Source organism: Pristiophorus japonicus, chromosome 11, assembly GCF_044704955.1.
Source record: "Pristiophorus japonicus isolate sPriJap1 chromosome 11, sPriJap1.hap1, whole genome shotgun sequence".
Lineage (NCBI taxonomy): Eukaryota > Metazoa > Chordata > Chondrichthyes > Pristiophoridae > Pristiophorus > Pristiophorus japonicus.
This window is the reverse complement of record NC_091987.1, coordinates 73,441,376-73,465,343: the sequence shown is the minus strand read 5'-3', so window position 1 is coordinate 73,465,343 and position 23,968 is coordinate 73,441,376. Positions and strand designations below refer to the sequence as shown.

The 23,968-nt window shown below is 45.9% G+C and overlaps 1 protein-coding gene and 1 pseudogene across 3 annotated transcripts in view; both read right to left on the bottom strand.

Annotated features, from left to right (window-relative positions):
* Positions 1-23,968, bottom strand: part of casr (calcium-sensing receptor) — a 91,509-nt gene that overhangs the window by 21,436 nt on the left and 46,105 nt on the right. For all 3 annotated transcript variants that reach the window (XM_070893536.1, XM_070893538.1, XM_070893539.1), the window contains 2 exons: positions 19,133-19,439; positions 6,025-6,921 (listed from right to left, as the gene is read on the bottom strand). In XM_070893536.1, coding sequence (XP_070749637.1) covers positions 6,025-6,921; positions 19,133-19,439 — 1,204 coding nt within the window. The remainder of the gene's footprint in view (positions 1-6,024; positions 6,922-19,132; positions 19,440-23,968) is intronic.
* Positions 1,841-2,079, bottom strand: LOC139276543 (U2 spliceosomal RNA; annotated as a pseudogene).

Genomic DNA, 23,968 nt, shown 5'->3' with positions numbered 1-23,968 from the left:
TTGCAGAGGAGGACAGATCCACGGTGGATCATAATGAGCCAGAGCCTCAGACCGAAGAGGCAAAGCTATATGGGGTGCACACATTTACCACAAAGTGTCCCCCGATAATGCTGACGGTTGAATTAAATGGACTCCCAGTGGCCATGGAACTGGACACGGGTGCAAGCCAGTCCATAATGAGCAAAAAGACTTTTGATAAATTGTGGTGCAGCAAAGCCTCAAGGCCAGTCCTGACTCCCATTCATACTAAACTGAGAACGTACACAAAGGAACTGATTCCCATAATCGGCAGTGCCACCGTAAAGGTCTCCTACGATGGAATGGTGCACGAGTTTCCAGTCTGGGTGGTACCAGGTGATGGTCCTACATTGTTCGGCAGGAGCTGGCTGGGAAAGATATAATGGAACTGGGACGACGTCCATCGACGACACCTCATGTGCCCAGGTCCTAAACAAGTTCCCCTCGTTGTTCGAACCAGGCATCGAGAAGTTCCAAGGAGCAAAAGTGTAGATCCATTTGATTCCGGGGGCGCAACCCATCCATCACAAGGCGAGAGCTGTATCTTACATGATGAGAGAGAGGGTGGAGATCAAGCTGGACAGGCTGCAACGAGAGGACATCATTTCGCCGATCGAATTCAATGAGTGGGCAGTCCAATTGTTCCAGTCCTCAAGGGAGATGGCACCGTCACAATCTGTGGTGATTACAAAGTAACTAACAATCATTTCTCATTGCAGGATCAATACCCACCACCAAAGGCAGATGACCTATTTGCGACGCTGGCAGGAGGGAAAACGTTCACAAAGCTGGACTTAACCTCGGCATACATGACGCAGTAGCTGGAGGAATCATCGAAAGGCCTCACTTGCATCAACACGCACAAGGGTCTCTTAATTTACAACAGATGCCCGTTTGGGATTCGATCGGCCGCAGCGATTTTCCAGAGGAACATGGAAAGCTTGCTGAAGTCGGTCCGCGCACCGTGGTCTTCCAGGACGACATCTTGGTTACAGGTCGGGACACCGTTGCGCACTTGCAGAAGCTGGAAGTGGTTCTTAGTCGGCTTAATCGCGTGGGCTCAGGTTAAAACGCTCGAAGTGCATTTTCCTGGAGCCTGAAGTGGAGTTCCTGGGGAGAAGAATCGTGGCGGACGGCATCAGGCCCACCGATTCGAAGACGGAGGCAATCAAGAACGCACCAAGACCACAGAATGTGATGGAGCTGCGGTCGTTTCTAGGACTCCTGAACTATTTTGGTAACTTCTTACCAGGTCTTAGCACATTGTTAGAACCCCTGCACTCTTTACTGCGTAAAGGAGATGAATGGTTGTGGGGTAAAAGCCAAGAAAATGCCTTTGAGAAAGCTAGGAAGCTGTTATGTTCAAGCAAATTGCTTGTGTTGTATGATCCATGTAAACATTTGGTACTAGCATGTGATGCGTCGTCGTACGGGGTCGGGTGTGTATTGCAACAAGCTAATGAATCTGGGAAATTGCAACCGGTTGCTTATGCATCCAGAAGTCTGTCTAAGGCTGAGAGGGCCTACAGTATGATGAAAAAGAAGCGTTAGCGTGTGTTTACGGAGTAAAGAAAATGCATCAATATCTGTTCGGGCTCAAATTTGAATTGGAAACCGACCATAAGCTGCTTATATCCCTCTTTTCAGAAAGCAAGGGGATAAATACAAATGCATCAGCCCACATCCAGAGATGGGCGCTCATGTTTTTTTTTTAAATTCGTAGCCAATCGTTCCAATTCTTTGTCAAATCACAAACGCCAGAGGTCACCTTGGGCCCATTCAAGGATCACTCTGCGCCAATGCTCTTAGTCAAAAGGTCTAGAGCCACTGCACCGTTCCTGGAAGTACTGCAATACCAGGTTCGTGCCATGGAGGTGGATGGGTCAGGTCCCCCACACACCTCCGTGGAGGTGGATGGGTCAAGCCACCCCACCCACCTCCTGTTTCCAAAAAAGCAAGCATATACCTTCCTGATCCAGGGAGAACCACCTTGGGGTTATGGTGGTTACTCCCCTGCCAGGTCAGTTACGCATGATCTTAGCCAAAAGGCCGAGAAGCGATGGGCGCTCATGTTGTCCGCATACAACTACGCCATCCGCCACAGGCCAGGCACAGAAAACTGTGCCGATGCTCTCAGTAGGCTACCATTGTCCACCACCGGGGTGGAGATGGCACAGCCTGCAGATTTAGTCAGGGTAATGGAAGCATTCGAGAGTGAGCAATCACCTGTTACCGCCCGACAGTTTAGAACCTGGACAAGCCAGAACCCCTTACTGTCCTTAGTAAAAAACTGTGTGCTCCACGGGAGTTGGTCTAGTGTCCAGTTAGAGATGCAGGAAGAAATAAAGCTGTACCAGCGACGCAAAGATGAAATGTCTATACAGGCAGACTGCTTCCTATGGGGTAATCGGGTGGTGGTCCCCAAAAAGGGCAGGGAAACCTTCATTACTGACTTCCACAGCACCCACCTAGGCATCGTAATGATGAAAGCGATAGCCAGATCCCACATGTGGTGGCCCGGTATCGATGCAGACTTAGAGTCCTGCATACACAAATGTAATACATGTTCACAGTTAAGTAATGCACCCAGGGAGGCGCCACTAAGTTTATGGTCCTGGCCCTCCAAACCGTGGTCCAGGGTCCATGTCGACTATGCAGGCCCATTCTTGGGGAAAATTTCTTAGTGGTTGTAGATGCGTACTCCAAATGGATTGAATGTGTGATAATGTCGGCAAGCACGTCCGCTACCACCATTGAAAGCCTACGGGCCATGTTTGCCACGCACGGCCTGCCTGATGTCCTTGTAAGTGACAATGGGCTGTGCTTTATCAGTGCCGAGTTCAAGGAGTTCATGACCCGCAATGGGATCAAACATATCACGTCTGCCCCGTTTAAACTAGCGTCCAATGGTCAGGCAGAACGAGCAGTTCAAACAATCAAGCAGAGCTTGAAAAGGGTAACTGAAGGCTCACTGCAGACTCGCTTATCCCGAGTCCTGCTTGGTTACCACACAAGACCCCACTTGCTCACTGAGGTCCCTCCCGCTGAACTGCTCATGAAAAGGACACTTAAGACAAGGCTCTCGTTAGTCCACCCTGATCTACACGAACAGGTAGTGAGCAGGCGGCTTCAACAGAATACATATCATGATCACGCAAATGTGTCACGCGAAATTGAGATAAATGATCCTGTATTTGTGTTGACCTATGGACAAGGTCCCAAATGGCTTCCTGGCACGGATTTGGCCAAAGAGGGGAGTAGGGTGTTTGTGGTCCATCTCTCAAATGGACTCACCTGCAGGAAACACTTGGACCAAACCAAACTCTGATTTACGGATTATCCAGAACAACCCACAATAGACTCTACCTTTTTCGATCCTCCGACTCACACACAAGTGGCAACCGACCCAGCGGTTGACCACGAAGCAGAACCCATCACCCGCAGCAGCCCAGCAGGATTCACCACCCCCAGCAGCCCAGCAAGGCCAGCTGCGCAGCAGCCCAGCGAGGGCCCAACAAATGACTCACCAAAACCAGCATTTGCATCGAGACGATCAACCAGGGAAAGGAAGGCCCCAGATCGACTCACATTGTAAATAGTTACACGATTGACTTTGGTGGGGGGAGTGTTGTTATGTATGTAACCCTGTAAATACCATGTCTAACCACCAGAGGGCTTATCCCCTGGAGTCCCAAGGGATCCCACAATCCCTTGGGAGCACCTGTATATAAGGAGGTCTCACAAGCTGGAGAGGCACTCTGAGATCTGTAATAAAGGACTACACCTTACTTTGAGCTTGCTGTATCTAGTCTGACTCTTTATTCAAGACATAAGATGGAAAACAGCAACCACACTTTCCACCACTGATTACTATCCAGAGAAGAACTGTACGCCATCATGTTGGTGTTATATGCAAGTGACAGACACAGTTAAGTATGATTTAGGTCATCATCTTGCAGGTTTTCAAACCTATTTTCATAAAGTTAATGCTCCTTTAACATTAAAATGAGTGTGCATACCATTCTGCTGTCTATGGAGACATCATGCACGAATGCTGATGAGTTTTGCCCATGTTTAGCAAAACCTCGTGTGCACACATGAAATGGGATTAAAAAAACGATATGGAAAGGGAAAAGGCAACACTGTAGACACAAGTCTCAGGATAAGGGGTCAGCCATTTACAACTGAGATGAGGAGAAATGTCTTCACTCAGAAGGTGTGAATCTTTGGAATTCTCTACCCCAGAGGGCTGTAGATGCTCAGTCATTGTATTCAAGGCTAAGATAGCTAGATTCTTGGACTGTAGGGGAATCAAGGGATATGGAGACTGGGAAGTGGAAGTGGAGTTGATGTCAAGAAGAGCCATGAACTGAATGGCGGAGCAGGCTCGAGGGATTGTACAGTCTTCTCCTTCTCATATTTCTTATGTTCTTATGTGGTGCATCACTTTACACTTCTCTGCATTGAACTCCATCTGCCATGCTCATTCTCTTTTGAATAATTTATCACGCAAAAAAATCTTGCTTACGTATCAGGTTTATACAGTTTACGTTGAGTTGACTGCACTTTGTGCATTGATATCCCATGTGTATTGAATTATTAGCAGCATCCGTCCTCAATTAGCCAGAATAAGTTCCAGCAACAACACAGTTGGAACCTAAATTATGTGCAGTATTTCTTTAATATTTTTGCAGGTGGCTTCGTTGCATCTTTGGGAACGGGAATGTGTTTTTTTTCTCAATTGGTGTGAAGGTTGTCGGTATTAGAGGCAGAGAGTACAAAAGCAGGAAGTTATGCTAAACCTTTAAAAGACACTAATTAAGCCCAAGCAGCAGTATTGTGTCCAATTCTGGGCGCCAGAATTTAAGGAGGCTTGGAGAGGGTAAAGAAGAGATTTACTAGAATGGTCCCAGCGATGCGGGACTTCAATTATGTGGAGAGACTGGAGAAGCTGGGGTTGTTCTCGTTCAAGTGGAGAAGTCTGAGAGGAGATTTGATAGAGGTGTTTAAAATCATGAAGGGTTTAGATAGAGTAAATAAAGAGAAACGGTTTCCAGTGACTGAAGGGTCGATAACCAGAGGGCACAGATTGAAGGTGATTTGCAAAGGAACCAGATGCAAAATGAAGAAAAACTTTTCTAGGCAACGAGTGGTTAGGATTTGGAATGCACTGCCTGAGAGGGTGGTGGATACTGATTCAATAATTGCCTTCAAAAGGAAATTGGATAAATACTTGGAGAAAAAATTGCAGGGATATGGGGAAAGAGCGGGGGAGTGGGATTGTTCTTCGAAAGACATGGCGCGGACACGATGGGCCGAATGGCCTTCTATGTGCTATACTATTCTATGATTTTAATTGAGAAATATAAATACTGTGGCGAAAATTCCGGCCTCATCTGATCAGGACGAAGTGCGCACGGACCCGGCGAGGCCTTGCAAAAGCCGGTTTTCGGGACGAGATGCGCATGCGCCGAAAACTAGCTTTTCCGATCTGTCAAAATTTCTCTTGACAGATCCTCCGCATCCCCGGGAGAAGGACATTTGCACAGGAGAGATTGGGCTATCTGCTCAACTCATGCCCAGCGAATATCCTTCAAACTTTTACTCTTGGTAAAAACAGGCATATAGCTTACTTTTGCCAGCGTAAGAGTTTTAAAACATATAAAAATTTAATTGAATCATTCATTTTTATGTTAAAAACCCTGTCCATTAAAATAAGTTTATTGTTAACCCTATTAAAACACACAAAATAAATTCCACCATATATATTTTTTCTAAAACATTTAATTACATTTAATTTAAATTAATTAAAAATATCTGAGGTGCGCTTTTTATTTATTATGCTGTGTTTCTTGTTTTATGGGGTTATTTTTCTAAGATCCTGATCCTACTATTGAGTATTATTCACAAATATAATCATTATTTTATTTAACTATCCCTTTAACTATTCTTACAATGCAATGGAGTTTCTATTAGGTTCATACGTAAATAATTAATTTTGTTTACCTGCCATGCCTCAACTTTCTTTATATCGGCACATGATCCATTCGCAAAAATGCCCTTCCCAGGTTTGCAGGCATAGATGTCCTGCAGGGCGTGAGCAATCGAATACACTGCCACATACACATTATATGAAATACGAAGGTGAGTATAATCCAGATAAGGGGTCTCCACACTCGTGATATTCTCTTTTCCAGTGCATGGAGGTCGTAACGTTGTCCTTGTGGAATGCCCCACTTTAGCATTGTCATTGTTCATTGCTGATCCATGGGTTGGTGTTTTGGAATTCTTTAGTTGTGTTAGGGATTCTTCAGTGAAATAACAATTAAACGTTTCTTCCCAGAATTCCTTGACAAATCCATTGTCGGAGGACCCACTGGGATGGACCTTTTTTAAAAACTCGTGGAATCCTGGGATGCGTCCTGCTCTTAGTGCAAATCCAATGGTCCCACCAACAACATGGAAGTATTCTGGTTTGGCTATCAGTGAGGAACTAGCCCACGCTTCACTTGCTAGCCATATTCTACCAGTTATGTTCCGTCGAACTATCTCTTGTATTAGTGGTTCCAGGTCAGGGCCATTTGAGAAGACAACAATCACTTTGGCTGAGGAATTCTGAATAATATCTGCAATAATCTCCAGCTGATTTTGTGTATAGTACTGAGAAATCATCTCACTGAAATCGATGCAGATGTCCCTCTCCTCGGCTTCTTCTCGAAACTTATCTATCCCCGGACGCCCATAATCATCATCAGCTGCTAGAGTTCCCACCCAGTTCCACTGGAAATGCTCGATAATCTCGGCCATTGCAGTGGCCTGCTGCTCATCATTGGGGATTGTGCGAAGGAAAGCCTTGTATTCATTCTTGTTGCTCAAGAGTCTGCTTGAAGAGGCATAACTGACCTTCAATAGAAACAAAATATGTTAGCAAGGGTCGCCCTTGTAATAGCTAAACAGTCATTAATCTGAAAATCTAATTGTATGTGAACTGAAATTTTGCATTCTGCATACTGTCTGACCAAGAAAACAGCTTCAAAAAAGCTGACACAGCCCAAGAAAAGGCCGAGAACTCAAAAACTGCCTTGAATGTAGACTCAATGGGCCCAAATTTCCACATGATTCGCGCCTGATTTTTAGGAGCAACTGGTGGAGAACGGACTATTTTAGAAATTGCAATTCTCCACATTTTTTTTTCTGCAGTTCTAGTCAGGTAGAACAGTTCTAGTTTAGAACAGAATTTTTTTTTCAAAAGGGGGCGTGTCCGGCCACTGACGCCTGATTTGAAAGTTTCCACAGTGAAAATGTACTCCAAACTAAAGTAGAATGGAGCCAGTGAAGATTTTTGTAGAACTGAAAAAACCTGTTCTACACATTAAAAAATCAGGCGCAGGTTACAAATTAGACGTCCAGAACGAGGTGGGGGGGATGGGGGGGGGGGGGAGGGAAGTCATTAAATTCAACAATAAATCCTTATTTATACTTCTACAAATATTATACAAATAAATCCAACCTGAATAAACATTTATAAGCCAAGAAAAGATTAAATAAACCATCTTCCTACCTGTGTGAAAGTGCTTCAGCCAGGGAGAATTCTGCAGCCGTTCGTGCCGCTGAGCGGGAGGGGGAGAGAGAGAGAGAGAGAGGGGGGAAGGAGAGAGAGGGGGGAGGGAGAGAGAGGGGGAGGGAGGGAGGGAGAGGGGGAGGGAGGGAGAGAGAGGGAGAGAGAGGGGGAGGGAGGAAGAGAGAGGGGGAGAGAGGGAGAGAGAGGGGGGAGGGAGGGAGAGAGGGGGGGAGGGGGGAGGGAGGGATGGAGAGAGGGGGGAGAGAGAGGGAGAGAGGGGGAGGGAGGGAGAGAGAGGGGGGAGGGAGGGAGAGAGGGGGGAGGAAGAGAGAGGGGGGAGGGAGAGCGGGGGGGGGAGAGAGAGGGAGGGAGAGAGAGAGAGGGGAGGGAGGGAGAGCCTGGGGGGGGGAGGGAGAGCCTGGGGAGGGGGAGGGGGGGAGGGAGAGCGGGGGGGGAAGGGGGGGGAGAGAGAGGGGGGAGGGAGAGCGGGAGGGAAGAGAGAGGGGGGGCGGGGCGGGTCGGGGAACAGGAGCGCGGGGCGGGTCGGGTCAGTCCGGGGGGGGGGGGGGAGTGGGCGTCGGGTCGGGTCGGGGCGGGGGAGGGGGGGGAAGCGGGTGTTGGGTCGGGTCGGGGCGGGGGGGGGCAGCGGGTGTCGGGTCGGGTCTGGTCGGCGGGGGTCAGCGGGTGTCGGGTCGGGTCTGGTCGGCGGGGGGGGAAGGGGGGCGCGGGTGTCGGGTCTGGTCGGTGGGGGGAGCGGGTGTCAGATCGGGTCGGGGGGGAGCAGGAGGTGGCCGTGGGAGGAGCCTCATTGACGCAGCCCCAGTGAGGCCATTCAGCCAGGGCTAGGGGCTGCGTGCTTCGGGCCCCTCCCACACAGTTCGGCGCCTGGAGCTACTGCACTTGCGTGCCGACTGTAGCGCGCATGTGCAGAGGTCCCGGCACTGTTTTCAGCGCAGGGACCTGGCTCCGCCCCCCCCACAGCTCGTGCTGACTGCGCCGAGTGCCAGAGGACCTGTAAGTAGGTGGAGAATACCGAGGATTTTTTTAGGCGCCGTTTTAGGCGTGATAAACGGGCGCCCAGCTCGGAGGGGCGCCCGTTTTTTTTCTTGTGGAAACTTGGGCCCATGATGTGGAAACAAATAATTACAATGTGGGACACGGATTGTAACTGAAACTCTAGGTACATCCAACATTCCATGATTCATATCAGAGGAAATAAACCATAAGTATATGAAAGACACAAGATTTATTTTCTCGGTAGGGTCTCGAGTTATACATTCCCACAATATTTGACATACTTTAGTTGGTGCCTTTTCTTGCAATTTCAAATCTACAATGAACAGTCGCATTCAATTTTTTTGAAAAGAGAAAAGAAATTTGTTGAATTTTGTTGAAAAGTACTGCCTCATTGCCTAATTTATATCATATTTACCATAGGAGAATTTCAGTCACATCTTTGAACACAAAACTTAGAACTGTACGCATTCCTTCCAAATGTCCTCACCCCCTCTGTGGCATGTTTTGGAAAAGGGGAGGTTTCCCCAGAACATTTGAACTGGTGCATTCTGCTGAACTTAAACACTTTTTACTTCATATAAGGAGGTCCCCTGATTTTGTGATCTCGGCAAGCAGCAGTGCTCACTGGGAGAGCTGGTTGTGAAATTGTAGGTCCACACACTTAGACTGTCCATCCATTTACATTAATGGAAAATCAGGAGTTGCAGGCCTGCAATTTCCCAAGCAGTGCCCGCATGTTTCTGGCTAGCACTTCACCCCCCCACACCCCACACCATGGCTGCAATTTCACCACCCATGGCGAGTCCGGTGCAGCCAGAGTAGACAGCGGCCTCAAACCCCACTCCTGCCTTCATCCCGCCTCCTCCAAATGATTTTGCCCTGATTGAGCTTGTTAAGCCCACCCTGTGAGATCCCGGCCAATTAAAAGGACAGCGGTCTGTTGACGCGTCATCAACTATGTTAAGTATAGAAGAACTCCACAAGACTGAGTACTGTGAGCTAAAACTGATGTGACCTTAGTCTCTTTAATACAACTCCAGACTGTCTAAGCAGCATGGCAGACAACCTTTTATTCTCCCTTGCACGAGGTGTGCAGGTGACCCTTGGGCCTCCAGCAGTTGCGCCCCAAAGTCTTTGATACAAATTATTTACAAGTTGAGACGATCCGGGGCGCTATGTACCCTGGTTGATCGTCTGAGTTCAAACTCTGGCACAGGTGAGTTGGTCAGACCATTGCTGCACTGCAGCGTGGCTGGTCTGACAGGACTGTTGGGCATGGTGGGTTCATCCTCTTGATTGACAGCGAGGTCGATAGCTGGTTGGGTGTGTGTTGGTGGATCGATGATGGTGATGTCCTCTTCAGGTTGTTCCTGGTTGTCGGTGAATCGCAGTTTGGTCTGATCCAAATGCTTTCTGCACGTTTGTCCATTCAATAGTTTGACTATAAACACTCTATTCCCCTCCTTGGCCAAGACAGAGCCAGCAACTCATTAAGGACCATGGCCGTAATTAAGGACAAACACAGGTTCGTTAACCTCAATGTCACGCGATACAGCTGCGCGATTGTGGTACATGTTTTGCCGGTGACGCTGGGTTTCCACATGATCATGGGTGGACTAGGGAGAGCCTGGTTTTGAGTGCTCTCTTCATTAACAATTCTGCAGGCAGAACCCCAGTGAGTGACTGGGGTCGCATCCGGTAGCTGAGATAAGCAGGTCTGCAAGGAGCCTTCCGTCACGCGTTTCAAGCTCTGCTTGATAGTTTGCACTGCCCATTCCGCTTGACCGTTGGATGCGGGCTTAAATGGGGCAGACCTGACATGCTTGATGGCATTGCGGGTCATAAACTTGTTGAATTCTGAGCCGGTGAAACATGGTCCATTGACACTGACAAAGACATCGGGCAAGCCATGGGTGGCGTACATAGCCTGGAGGCTTTCAATGGTGGCAGTGGATGTGCTGGATGACATGATTACGCATTCAATCCATTTAGCGTAAGCGTCCACTACAACTAAAAGCATCTTTCTGAGAAAGGGGCCAGCAAAATCTATGTGGAGCCTGGACCACAGTTTGGAGGGCCATGACCACAGACCCAATGGAGCCTCCATGGGTGCATTGCTCAATTGTGAGCATGTGTTGCACTGGTGTACACGTGACTCTAAGTCCGAGTCAATGCCGGGCCACCAAACATGTGACCTCGCTATAGCCTTCATCATGACTATACCTGGGTGGGTATTGTGTAGGTCGTGTATAAACGTTTCCCTGCCTTTTTTTGGCAAAACCACACAATTACCCCATAAGAGACAATCCGACTGGATGGACATTTCATCTTTGCGTCGGTGAAACAGCTTAATTTCATCTTGCATTTCCCTGGGAACGGCCGACCAGCTCCCATTGAGGACACAACTTTTTACTAGTGATAGCACAGGATCCTGGCTGGTTCAGGTCCTGATCTGGCGAGCAGTAATGGGTGACCCCTCACTCTCAAAAGCATCCATGACCAGAAGCAAGTCTGCGGGCTGCGTTATTTCCACCCCAGTGCTGGGCAATGGTAGCCGACTGAAGGTATCAGCACAGTTCTCTGTGCCTGTCTGTGGCGGGTAACATAGTCATAGGCGGACAATGTTAGTGCCCATCTTTGGATGCGGGACGAAGCATTGGTGTTTATACCTTTGTTTTCTGAAAACAGCGAAATGAGCGGTTTGAGGTCAATTTCAAGCTCAAACCGAAGTCCAGATATGTATTGGTGCATTTTCTTAACTCCATATACACATGCTAACACCTCTTTCTCAACCATATTGTAGGCTCTTTCAGCCTTAGACAGACTTCTAGACACGTATGCAACCAGTTTAAGTTTGCCCGATACGTTGGTTTCCTGTAACACACAGCCGACCCCGTACGAAGATGCATCACAAGCAAGCACTAATTGTTTACACGGGTCATACAGTACAAGTAACTTATTGGAACAAAGTAGGTTTCTGGCCTTCTCAAAGGCTGTCTCTTGAGATTTACCCCAAACCCAGTCATCACTCTTATGTAGCAACATGTGCAACGGTTCCAGCAAAGTGCTTAACCTGGGTAGAAAGTTACCAAAATAGTTGAGGAGTCCCAGGAATGAACGCAGCTCCGTCACATTCTGTGGTCTGGGTGCATTCTTGATGACCTCGGTCTTTAAGTCCGTGGGTCTGATGCCATCTGCCGCAATCGTTCTCCCCAAAAATTCAACCTCTGGCGCCAGGAAAACACACTTGGAGCATTTCAGCCTGAGTCCCATTCTGTCTAGTTGACTTAGAACCGCTTCCAGGTTGTGCAGGTGTTTGGTGGTGTCACGATCGGTGATCAGGATGTTGTCTTGAAACATAATGGTGCGTGGAACCGATTTCAGCAAACTCTCCATGTTCCTCTGGAAGATGGCAGCAGCCAAGCGAATCCCAACAGGTCACCTGTGGAAAATAAACAGTCCTTTGTGCATGTTGATGCACGTCAATCTTGTCGAAGATTCAGCCAGCTCCTGTGTAATGTAGGTGGAGGTTAGGTCCAACTTGGTGAACGACTTCCTCCCCGCTAACATTGCAAACAGGTCATCCGCCTTGGGTAGCGGGTACTGATCTTGTAACTAGACTCGGTTGATCATTACCTTGTAGTCTCCGCAGATTCTGACAGTGCCATCGTTTTTCAACACCGGAACCATCGGTCTGGCCCACTCATTGAACTCGACTCGTAATATGATTCCCTCTCGTTGAAGTCTGTCCAGTTTGATCTCGACTTTCTCCCTCATCATATATGGAACTACTCGAGCCTTGTGATGAATGGGCCTTGCATCGGGGACTAGATGGATCTGCACCTTGGCTCCTGTGAAGTTGCCGATGCCTGGTTCAAATAGCGACGGAAACTTGCTCAGCACTTGGGCGCATAAGGCATCATCCACTGAAGATACTGCTTTGATGTTGTCCCAGTTCCATTGAATCTTTCCCAGCCAGCTTCTGCCGAATAGCATTGGCCATCGCCTGGTACAATCCACAGTGATAAATCATGCACAGCTCCATAGTACGATACCTTAACTGCTGCACTGCCAATGACTGATATGAGCTTTTTGGTGTAAGTGCGCAGCTTTGTCTGAATCGGGCTCAGTTTGGGTCTTTGTGCCTTGAAAGCTTTCTTGCTCATAATTGACTGACTCGCCCCCGTGTCCAACTCCATTGATACCGGAATACCGTTCAGTTTGACTTTCAGCATGATAGGAGGGCTCTTGGTGGTGAAGGTGTGTACCCCATACACTACTTCCTCAGGTTGAGTTGCCTCTCTTGTTTGTTCTGCGTGATCCGTGCCGGATCGATCATCCTCTGCCGACTCTGCCACGTGGTGAGTCACAGCACTCTTGCACATTCGCTGGCGGTGCCCCATTGTTTCGCAGCCTTTGCACATGTAATGCTTGAATCGACACTGATGGACTCGATGATTACCCCTGCAGCGCTAACATGGTGCTAATGGATTTGCACTCGTGCCCGATGGTGGACTCTGAGTCATCCTAGGTCTTGCAGCTGCAGATGTGTAGGTCCTGCCATATGCAGTCGTGCCTGCTAGCAACGTTATTTTACTTGCCGGTGAGTTTTGATGCTGGGAAGATATCTGTCTGGTATTATCGCTCGTGGATATGAATGCCTGGGCTATTGTGATGGCCTTGCTCAGGTCTCGGGATTCGGCGGACAGCGTGTTGATGCACGTCAATCTTGTCGAAGATTCAGCCAGCTCCTGTGTTATGTAGGTGGAGGTTAGGTCCAACTTGGTGAACGACTTCCTCCCCGCTTGTGAAAAATGACCTCGTGGCCGATGCCAAGCACAAAAAGTCCCGCAGCATTTCCCCCAAAAATCCAGCAAATTCGCAAGTTCCCGCAAGGCGTCTCAGGTCGGTGACATAACTCACCACGTCCTGGCCCTCGGAGTGGTGGTGCGCGTAGAAGCAATACCTGGCCATTAAGACGCTTGAGGTGGTTCCGAACCAGCGTACACAACTCTGTATATGTCTTCTCTGCTGGTTTCTCCGGTGCTAGCAGATTCTTGATGAGGCCGTATATTGTGGACCCACACACGGTGAGGAGAATCGCCCTGCACTTGATCGCTTTATCGTCCCCATCCAGCTCGTTGGCCATGAAATACTGGTCGAGATGCTCAACAAAGGCTTCCCAATCATCACCCTTTACAAATCTCTCTAAAATACCATTGGCAGTCATGACCGCGTGAAAGTTCATAATCTGTTACTCGTCGCCAATTGTTAAGTATGGAAGAACTCCACAAGACTGAGTACTGTGAACTAAAACTGATGTGACCTTAGTCTCTTTAATACAACTCTAGAGAGCTTAAGCAGCATGGCAGACAACCTTTTATACTCCCTTGCATGAGGTGTGCAGGTGACCCTTGGGCCTCCAACAGTTGCGCCCTCTGGTGGCAAGTCTTACACAGTTACAATGTTTACATACATAACAACTGTTTCCTTAAAGGGACCATGGCCACAATCATTTTGACAGTTGAGCTGTCAGAGGTGCACGACTGCACCCAGGCTCTCCCATGACTCCCTCCAGACGCTTATGGAGGGAGTCACAGTACGCAGGAAGGTTCTCTTCCCTTCCAATGGGCAGAAGGGACCTCCCTAGGAGACCAACACAGCCTGGTTGCAAATTGTACAGTAGGGCGCAAGCATGGATGTCATCAGGAGGACCTGGCTACAGTGATGCAAACCTTTCAATGATCTCAGTAGATCACGAAATGTTACTGCAAAGCCACATTCAACCTCATCCTGCTGTGCCACTCATCACATCCCCATCACTCTGCCTTCCCTACTCTACCCCTACACATCCTTACTCACACTAACTTACCTTACAGCTCCATCAATCCCTCTCTATCTACATTATCAATTCTCCATCTCACTAGCCACCCCTCACACTCACCCTCATCCTTGTCCAATCATTGAAGCTAACAACACACAAGGGTAGACACTTGGGTGCTTTAACGAATGTTTGTGTAAAGTTTCTGTTAATGCATTGTGAAGCATTGAAATCTTTATTTTCACCACTTTGTCTTCTTGGACAGATTTGTGTGCACCTTTGAAAGTGTCTTAGTCAGTTCCAGTGGATGGTAAGACATAACACCCCCTGCACCACCCCCCCCTCCCCCAATGGTGATGAATGTGGAAGGAATGGCTTGGATATTTTAGGAATGCTTTATGGGATGGCATGGGATGGTGCCATATCAAATGGCAACTAGGGTGTACAGTGTTAAGTGAAACAAATCTAGACATGGAGAGGCTATCGCTGGCATCCTGGGCAGCAATGTGCAATGGTGATGATGCCCTGTGTCCAGTGCAGCATCAGTTGATTGCGGAGAAGATTGGTGTGGATGTTGGTGCTGCTGGTGTACCCAGTGATGCTGGTGTTGGGGCTGATTGTGTTGGGAATCTGAGGGCACCGATGCTGATGGAATAGATGGCAAGTGAAGTTGAGATGACAGAAGCGATCGGTCAATGTTGAGAGAGGTTGTTCCAATAAGGTGACACTGGATGGAGAATTTGCTCCAAACACTTGCTAGCTGCATAATGGTCAATCTGTCTTCTAAATGCAGTAAGCAACTGCTTCTAACCTTTGAAATTGAAGACCTATGAAATGGGAGCTTTCATAGACCATTTGTAACTGTCAGGTTAGTGAATCATTCGATGCTGACACAACATCCGACCTTTTTACCTGATATGATAACTGCGCTCCGGGAAATGCGTTAAAAACCTGGTAAAACGGTAAGTATATGGTAAAATTCTGCTAAACTACCTTTTAACTATCTAACTAACATCGCTTGGTGTCGGGTCTGTTCAGGAATGACAGACCAGACACTTGGGAAACTGACAAGGAGGCGGGTTTACAGCGGGATACCGACCCGCTGTCAATTTTTTTGATTTTGACAGCATATCTGCCTCCAAACCCGCACTCGCAGGGCTGGTAAGATTCTGGCCCATGGTTCCAGCTAGCACTCCCCACCACCATGTTTGTAGCTGACACTCCCCCCGCCTCGAAAGATTCTTGCTAGCACTCCCACCCCCCTCCCCCCATGGTTCTAGTTGGCATTCTATCTCCTCCCAGTCTTTTCCACCCCATCCCCACCCAGGTCAAGTTGTTCTTTTACATTCCCAGTTCAAAGAGATATTTCTCTAACCAGACCACCCACCTCGCCTAGTTCTAGCTAGTGCATTTCTCTCTCTGTTCCATCAATTCAAACTCGCACTCTTCATCCCCCCTACAGTTCAAGCTGGCTCTCTTTCCCTCTGTTCAAGCTGGCACTCTTCCCACCTTTCAAATCAAGTTGTCACTCAGTTCATGCTGGCATTCTACTCTCCTCCCCCAAAAGCTGACAATGACACGCGAGTCAGCCTCCCTGATGTCGCTCTTGGTTTTCCTGTTCACCTCACGCCACTCACAGCTGCCCCCCGTCCCCACCCACCACTGCTGCTCTTGGTTCCTACCTCCTGCTGCTGTTGCTCCAGGGGATTGAATACCATTGCACTCTGTGAACAGGATTCCTGATTTCCACCCATAACATGCAGCAGTTTTTAATCTCATGAATGAGTAGCAGCAGGTGGATAGGAGCCAGAATCAGCATTGATTTTTATTTGTGAATGCGTATAGGTGGACATGACCTGACAGTGCGGATTGTCTGTGTGAAGCATATATGGTAAAAGATAGATGTTTCTGTTATGCAGTCTTAACTCATTGTAACAAAATCATGGGGACTAGAAAGGTAATCAGTTTAGCAGGGCTTCATCTGTAAAGAGTCAGCCTTTTTCTAGCGGCATTAATAGAATGTCCGGCAAGATCAAGAAAATAGTTTGTAGTAAAGTGGTTTTACTGTAATAATTTTTCTCAATCTGAATACTGCCACCTCAGTACAGTGTTAGGAAAGCTCTATTCTATTGAAGGTACCATTCTTTAGCTGAAAATTAAAGCCCCAAATACCTGTCCTGCGGATACTAAAGATCTCATGGATTAAAAACAGAACATAACTTTTTGGTTCAATATTTCCCAAAGAAAATACTGAAGGATCTCTGGTTCCCTCAGGCTTTCAATTGCTTCCTGCCTGTCTTTCTGAAATGGCCTGCTCGCTTTAGGTGATCACTGAAATTTGGTTTACTATGTTTTCACTGTATTAGAAAAGAGTATTCAGCTGAAAATCTAGTTAGACAGTAACTCTTGGAGGATACTTTGTTAATGCACTGTATTGAGTTGGATAGCTTGGACGGAGTTACAATCAAGAGAAAACCTGTGCACCAAAAAAGTGAAGTCTTACTTATAAATGCCATCCACACCATGAGATAACCTCATCCTCACCTATTTGTTAAACAGCTTCAAATTATTCCGTGTACTTGCAGGAAACTGAATGTTAGAATAATATCCTATAAATCAATATCTCAGTATCAGATTCAGTATCGCTACCATTAAAAAAAAGTAGCAAGTGTCGCCAAAGAACTAACTGCTTCTAGAAGTTAGGTGTAAGCTGTCATGATTAGCCAGCAGCGTTAGTGCACCGTTAAAAATAGAACTGCTGCAGCCAATCATCAACATGCTTACAATGTAAAATGACCTCCAACTAAAGCAACCATCATCTTGCAGTTACCCTACAGCCACAGTGCCTCTTACATCACTGAATTCAGGTAATTGTGTAGCACGCTGAATATTACTATAACCATACATTTTAATATTGCAATTGGATATTAAGATTTGCTAGATATAATCACATGGAGATAATAAACTACGGTATGTATTAAGGCTTTATTAACATTCATCCTGTAACTCAGAAGAATGAGCACTTTGAATCCCAATCTGTGCATGAGCTTGTCATCTGGGTCATTGAATGTATTTAAGGTGGAGATAGATAGATTTTTGAACGATAAGGGAGTCAAGGGTTATGGGGAGTGGGCAGAGAAGTGGAGTTGAGGCCAGGATCGGATCAGCCATGATCTTATTGAATGGTGGAACAGGCTCGAGGGGCCAAATGGCCTACTCCTGCTTCTATTTCTTATATTCTTATGTTCTTATGTTGTGTCCTGGGATCACTGAGGGTCATTTTAACTTTGGCCGATGGCGTAAAAAGGGTGATATCAAATTAGCCGCCCATTATATACCACACTTGATGTTCCTTTCTGTTGCTCATAGTTAAAATGGCCCCCCACTGTTATTCAGTCTTGCTTGCTTATTTCATTTGATTTGGCACAAGAAGTTTCGTGTGGAAACTTGGCCTCCAGGTAAGGAGGGAGGAGCTCTTAATTAGCAGGAAATTAGTATTTAAATAGACATTTTTAATTTCATTTCATTTAAGTCTATGCAGATAGCAAAACTACATTTCTAACTAAAGGAAAGCAACAAACAACTGCATCCAGCTACTCCGCCACATCTATAATTACAAAAACGTATGAAAAACGTCAGGCATGAAATAAGATCATTCAGACCAGCAAATCCATTTCTGCTTTTGCTTCAAAGGCCTTCCATGATTATTTATTCCACAACCCTGCTGCTCTATAATCAGGAAGAAACTTAGACCCATCATCTATTTTCTTTTAAAAAACAGCATAGATGAGATAAAGGCTTAAAAATCACTGACCCGGCTGCAACTAATAAAATCACAATGTCAGGCTGCTGATATTAATGTAAAAATTCCTGTAATATGTTATATTTTTATACGTTTAACAGAAAGGACATAAATGAACTTAAATTTGACTATAAAGTTCCAAGTTATTAAAACATGGTATTCGCAAGGAGATGGTTGAATGTGTGCAGCTGCATACGTCTCCTTCACAAACATACATATACACACGGATATACAGAAACATGTGCTCAACAATGCACACACACTTAGGGGTCGAAATTCGGTTGTGGACGCCACCCGTTACCACCGGTGGTAGGCGGCAAATGGGCAGCAAAGGCCTACTGTCATCGTTAAGCGGTGTCCACGCCCCGGCTGAAATTGAGTAGGCTCTTTGGCAGAGGTGCCAAGAAGCAACACGGCGCAGACTAATGCCACCCGCGTAGTGATGCCATCCAGCATACAATGCCTTTTTGACACATCTGTTGCGATATTTGCTTTGTCTGGCTGCCGTACTGGCAGGCGGCTGTACAGTCTGAAAAAAGTGGTGGTTAAAGAGTGGTTCTCGGGTGGAATCGCTCAGAAAGAAAGGTACGTTTTTCTCTTCATTTATGTGTGTGTGTCGGGGAAGTTTGAGTTATTTTTTTTCTTCACTTTTCTTCCCGTTTTTTCCCTAGCATGGCGGCAGCCTCCCGTTGCAAAATTCAGTCGGCCTCCTGAGCTTCCGCCTGAGGATGAGTGTGCCATGCCACTTTTTAGCTCTGCTCTCTCATCTTTGTAAAAACTGAATTTGGCAGTTTGAGCCTGCACCTAACGCCTGGCGGTAAAATCAGCACTCAGGCGGTGACACCGCCTCAAAAACGTCAGCACCGAATTTCGACCCCTTAGACTCTTGCTCAATTTTGCTAATTTTACTGACCTGTGGAATGTAAAACAAACCCAGCAGATTGGCTACAGCAGTTGAAATTCCAGATCCCGTTGCTCCCACAACTGCTATGGTTGATGGGATGTGATCAGAGCAGTTACAGAACTCATCCAAGTTCAGTGAGTCTATCTTGTTCTGGGCTACAAAGCTCAGTGTTGCTTCCAGAGCTTTGGACACAGTGTTGCATGTATCAAATATCCTGTATCCGAGGGTGATATTTGGCAGAAATTTTGTGCTGTTGTTGATCTCCTCGATCGCAAATATCATCGCCTGCAACCACCGGAATCCTCTAAAATTGTACCTGTCAACAAAAATGTAAACTTGTTTATTACATCTGCACCCACTTTTTCAGCCAGCTAGTCTCACTACTGTGGCATTTCTGATCAATCTGTAACTGAGATGGATACGTGCATCACCCACTTCTATGCATACTACGCAAAAATAAGCAGCCGTATTGCTTTAATTTGGAATTGTTTACAGCTTAATTACTAGTATTGTGATTTTAAAAGAAAAGAAAAAGAAAGGCTTGCATTTATACAATGCCTTTCATGACCTCAGGATGTCCCAAAGCGCTTTGCAGCCAATGAAGTACTTTTGAAATGTAATCACTGTTGTAATGTAGGAAACGTGGCAGCCAATTTGCGCACAGCCAGGTCCCACAAACAGCAATGTGTTAATGATCAGATAATCTGTTATTTTTAGTGATGTTAGTTGAGGGAAAAATATTGGCCAAGACACCAGGGAGAACTCCCCTGCTCTTCTCCGAAATAGTGCCATGGGATCTATTACAACCACGTGAGGGGGCAGAGGTGTCATCCGACAGTGCAGCACTCTCTCAGTACTGCATCGGAGTGTCAGCCTAAATTTTCTGCTCAAGTCTCTGGAGTGGGACTTCAACCCACAAACGTTTGACTCAGAAGCAACCTGCTGCCACTGAACCACGCAAACAATTTACCTATACCCTGTATAAGTTCCTTTTCTCATTAATACAAAATGCATTAATATATCCACTGCCCAACGAAGGCTGCCATTTTGCAGCAAATTAACATTAAGTATGAATACTGCTCCTTGGAACTATGATTGTGAAAAAGGGAACATTTTATAACAAACATTTTTTTTAATACCAGCTGAATTATTTTGGTTGCCACAGAAAATATTTACATTCCTTGTGTCCATTAACAAAATAATTAATTTTCTTCCTCCCACTCCAGCCTCATTATCTTAAGCAGATGGCTATAGTTGCTGCAAGGAATCCCCACCTCCAACCAAAGGAATTAACTGCTAACACAGTCCACTCCCCCTCCTATTCTCCAAGGTATCACTTGCAGAACAACATTCCCCACTGTTACACTCATAATAAATGGTTAGACTGAGTACTGTGTGTAATGAGCAAGTGTGACCTTAGCTCCTTTATTACAATTACAGAGTGCAGGTCCCTCGTGGGTGGTCTGCTTATATACTGTGCTCCTAAGGGATGCTGGGATCCCTTGGGACTCCAATGGGTGGGCCCTCTGGTGGTCAGGTGTGATGCAGGTTACAAGAGGTTAAATACATAACATCCACCTGAATGGTTAGTGACTTGGTATGCAGTAGCTAACTTAGACTGAGAGGTGGACAATCCTGCCTGACCAACCTTCTCGACTTTTTTGAGGAAGTGACATCCCAGGTGGACTGTGGAAAGTTCTACAACTCCAAAAGGCAATTAACAAAGTCCCACATGAAAATCTATTAGTCAAACTCAGAGCTGTGCGGACTCAGGGTAAACCCTAGGAATGAAAAAGAAACTGGCTGTGGGGTATAAAACAATGCATTAGATGATTTATGACAGGGTGGGGAGAGGTACTGAATGGGATGCTTCAGGGGTCAGTGTTTGGACCACTACTGTTTCTAATTTAAATAAATCAGCATGACTCAGAAACTTAATGCAAAGTGGTGACATTTGCTGATGAGACCAAACAAGAGAGGCAGTGGAATTGGAGGAGGCAGCTCAGAAATTGCACAGCAAGTTTGATAAAATCTATATACGTGCAGACGAATAACATCAAGTGCATGGTACTGCCCACCAACAAGGGAACAGCAGCAAATAAAATTGAAGCCTGTATTAGCCAGACCAGCGTTTGCTCACTCAATGGAATGGTAAAGCCCATGGATTTGGGGCGAGGTCACAGCAAGGCCAAATAAGTGGGTGGAAGTCCCATCCTGTGATTTAATGGCATCACCAGAATTTCTTTCATTAGCAGTGAGGTCTTCCATCTTTGTAAATCACACTGTAATTCAATCAATAATGTTCTGAATCCAGGTCATTTATTTAGATCAGAAACAGTAGGCGCCACAACACAGATACTTGGGGCAGTCCATTCATTACTCATCTTCCCAGTCCAACATCACTCCCCGAACTAGTATCATTAGCTTTTTCTCTTTCTCAACGAGCTCGTTATCCATCTTTAAATTTTACTTCGAATATCGACTACCTTATGATTTGTAACAGCCTTTCATGTAGTACCTTATCAAAGGTTTTCTAGAAGTCTAAATATACTATACCATAGGGTTAACCAAAGTTCACTTGGGGTCACTTCTTCAAAAAAATCAAACCAGCTCATCCGATAGGATCTGCCCCTTCTGAAAGTGACTAGACTTTCCAATTACCATAGTAAATTTATTGAGCACCGAGTATCACAGTGCAATATAGTTAATTTAGAGTAAATTACAGTGTAATGCAATACAATCTCAGTAAATTACAGTACAACTGAACACTTAGTAAGTCAGAGTGCAGCTCACTGAGAACTCAGTATATTCCAAGGTAGCACAATGCCAGCTGAGCAATACAGTGTAACTCATTGAGAATTCAGTTAGTTAGAGTATAATTCACTTGCGTACTCAAGATGTCATATGACAATTCACTGAAAATACATTAACACATATTCCAACTCGATGAGAATTCAGTAACTCATGCTGTAACTTAAGGAGAACTCGATGATGACTCAGTACTTACAATCTAAGTCAATTAATTTTAGTGTAATTCAATCAGTATTCAGTGGAGTACAGTGTAACTCAATAACTTACCCTGTAATTCGATGCAAAATAATAGTGCAACTCAATACATTACGATGTACCTCAACTTGAACTCAATAATTTACATGGGCAATTTTCTTGGGGCGTCTGCTGCTCTGCCACAAAGTTATGGTGGCACAGTTGGAGAAACCCCAAGGAAATTCCCAGCATTATTGTAATCTAATAAAAAATCAGAATATAACAATGAGATTTCAGTATTTCACAGTGTACCTTAATGTGAATGCAGTACTTCAGTGGAACTTAATGCAAATTAAGAATGGCACATTGTCATAAAATGAGAATCCCAAAGATCACTGTGTAATCCAATGATAATGTCCTCATACAGCACGAGTGGCAAAGTCATAAGTAAGTTATTGTCAAAGCCTTGAGTGTGATATAGATGAATTATGTCAGTTAATTATAATACAATTAACTTTTGCTAAGACTCTGTTGCCCGTATCATAACTCGCACCAAGACCCGTTCACCCATTACCCTTGTGCTCGCTGACCTACAATGGCTCCTGGTCCGACAACATCTCTATTTTTAAATTCTCATCCTTGTTTTCTAATCCCTCCATGGCCTCGCCCCTCCCTATCATCTGTAACCTTATCCAGCGCTATAATCCTCTGAGATCTCTGTGCTCCTCCAATTCTGGCCTCTTACACTTCCCTAATTTTCATTGCTCCACTATTGGCTGCCATACTGTCAGCTGCCTAGGCCCTGAGCCCTAGAATTGCCTCCCTTAACTTCCAATTCTCTAATTCTCTCCTCCTTTAAGATGTTCCTTAAAACCGACCTCACCTGTCCTCATGTGTGGCTTGGTGTCAAATTTTGTTTGATAATGCTCCGGAGATGTTTTACTATGTTAAAGGTGCTATATAAATGCAAGTTATTGTTGTACTGACAGTGAGACCTTAATTTACATCTCTAAACCACAACATACTGCAATTATATCTGAGAAACTGTAAGGCTCGGTCAGATCTTGGTTCCAGCTCAGTAAATATCAGCAATATCCCAATAAACCACAATAGTCAGGGAGATGGGATTGGCATATTACCAGCTCACACTAAGGCTGCGATTTCGCCAACAGTGGCGAGAGCAGTATGCCCAACATTAAACTTGTTAATGCTGCCCTGCAGCATTGAGGTGCTGCAAACACTGACAAGCACTGCACAAAGGTGATTGGCTGCACCCAGGCTCTCCCATGACTCCCTTCCATGGAAGGAGTCACAGCACGCAAGGAGGTTCTCTTCCCTTCCAATGAACGGAAGAGACCTCGCCAGGACACCAATGCAGCCCGGCTGCACATTGCACAGGAGGGCACAAGCAGGAATGTTGTCAGAAGGACCTGGCTGCAGTGGCGCAAACCTTTCAATCATCTCAGTAGATCATGAAACATAACTGCAAATCCACACTCAACCTCATCCTGCTGTGCCACATTCTTACTCATACCAACTGACCTTGCACCTCCACCCATCCCTCTCACTCTCTATCTACATCATCACTTCCCCATCTCACTAGCCACCTATCATACTCATCCTAACCTTAGTCCAATCATACCAACTAACAACACACAAGGGTAGGCACTTGGGTGTTTTAGCCAATGTACAGTTTCTGCTAATGTGTTGTCCAACATTGAAATGTTTATTTTGAACACTTTGTGTTTTAGATAGATTTGTGTTCACCTTTGGAAGTGGCATAGTGAGTTGTAGTGAATGGTGAGACATAACGGTACCCTGCACAATGGTGATGAGTGTGAAAGTAATGGCTTGGGCATT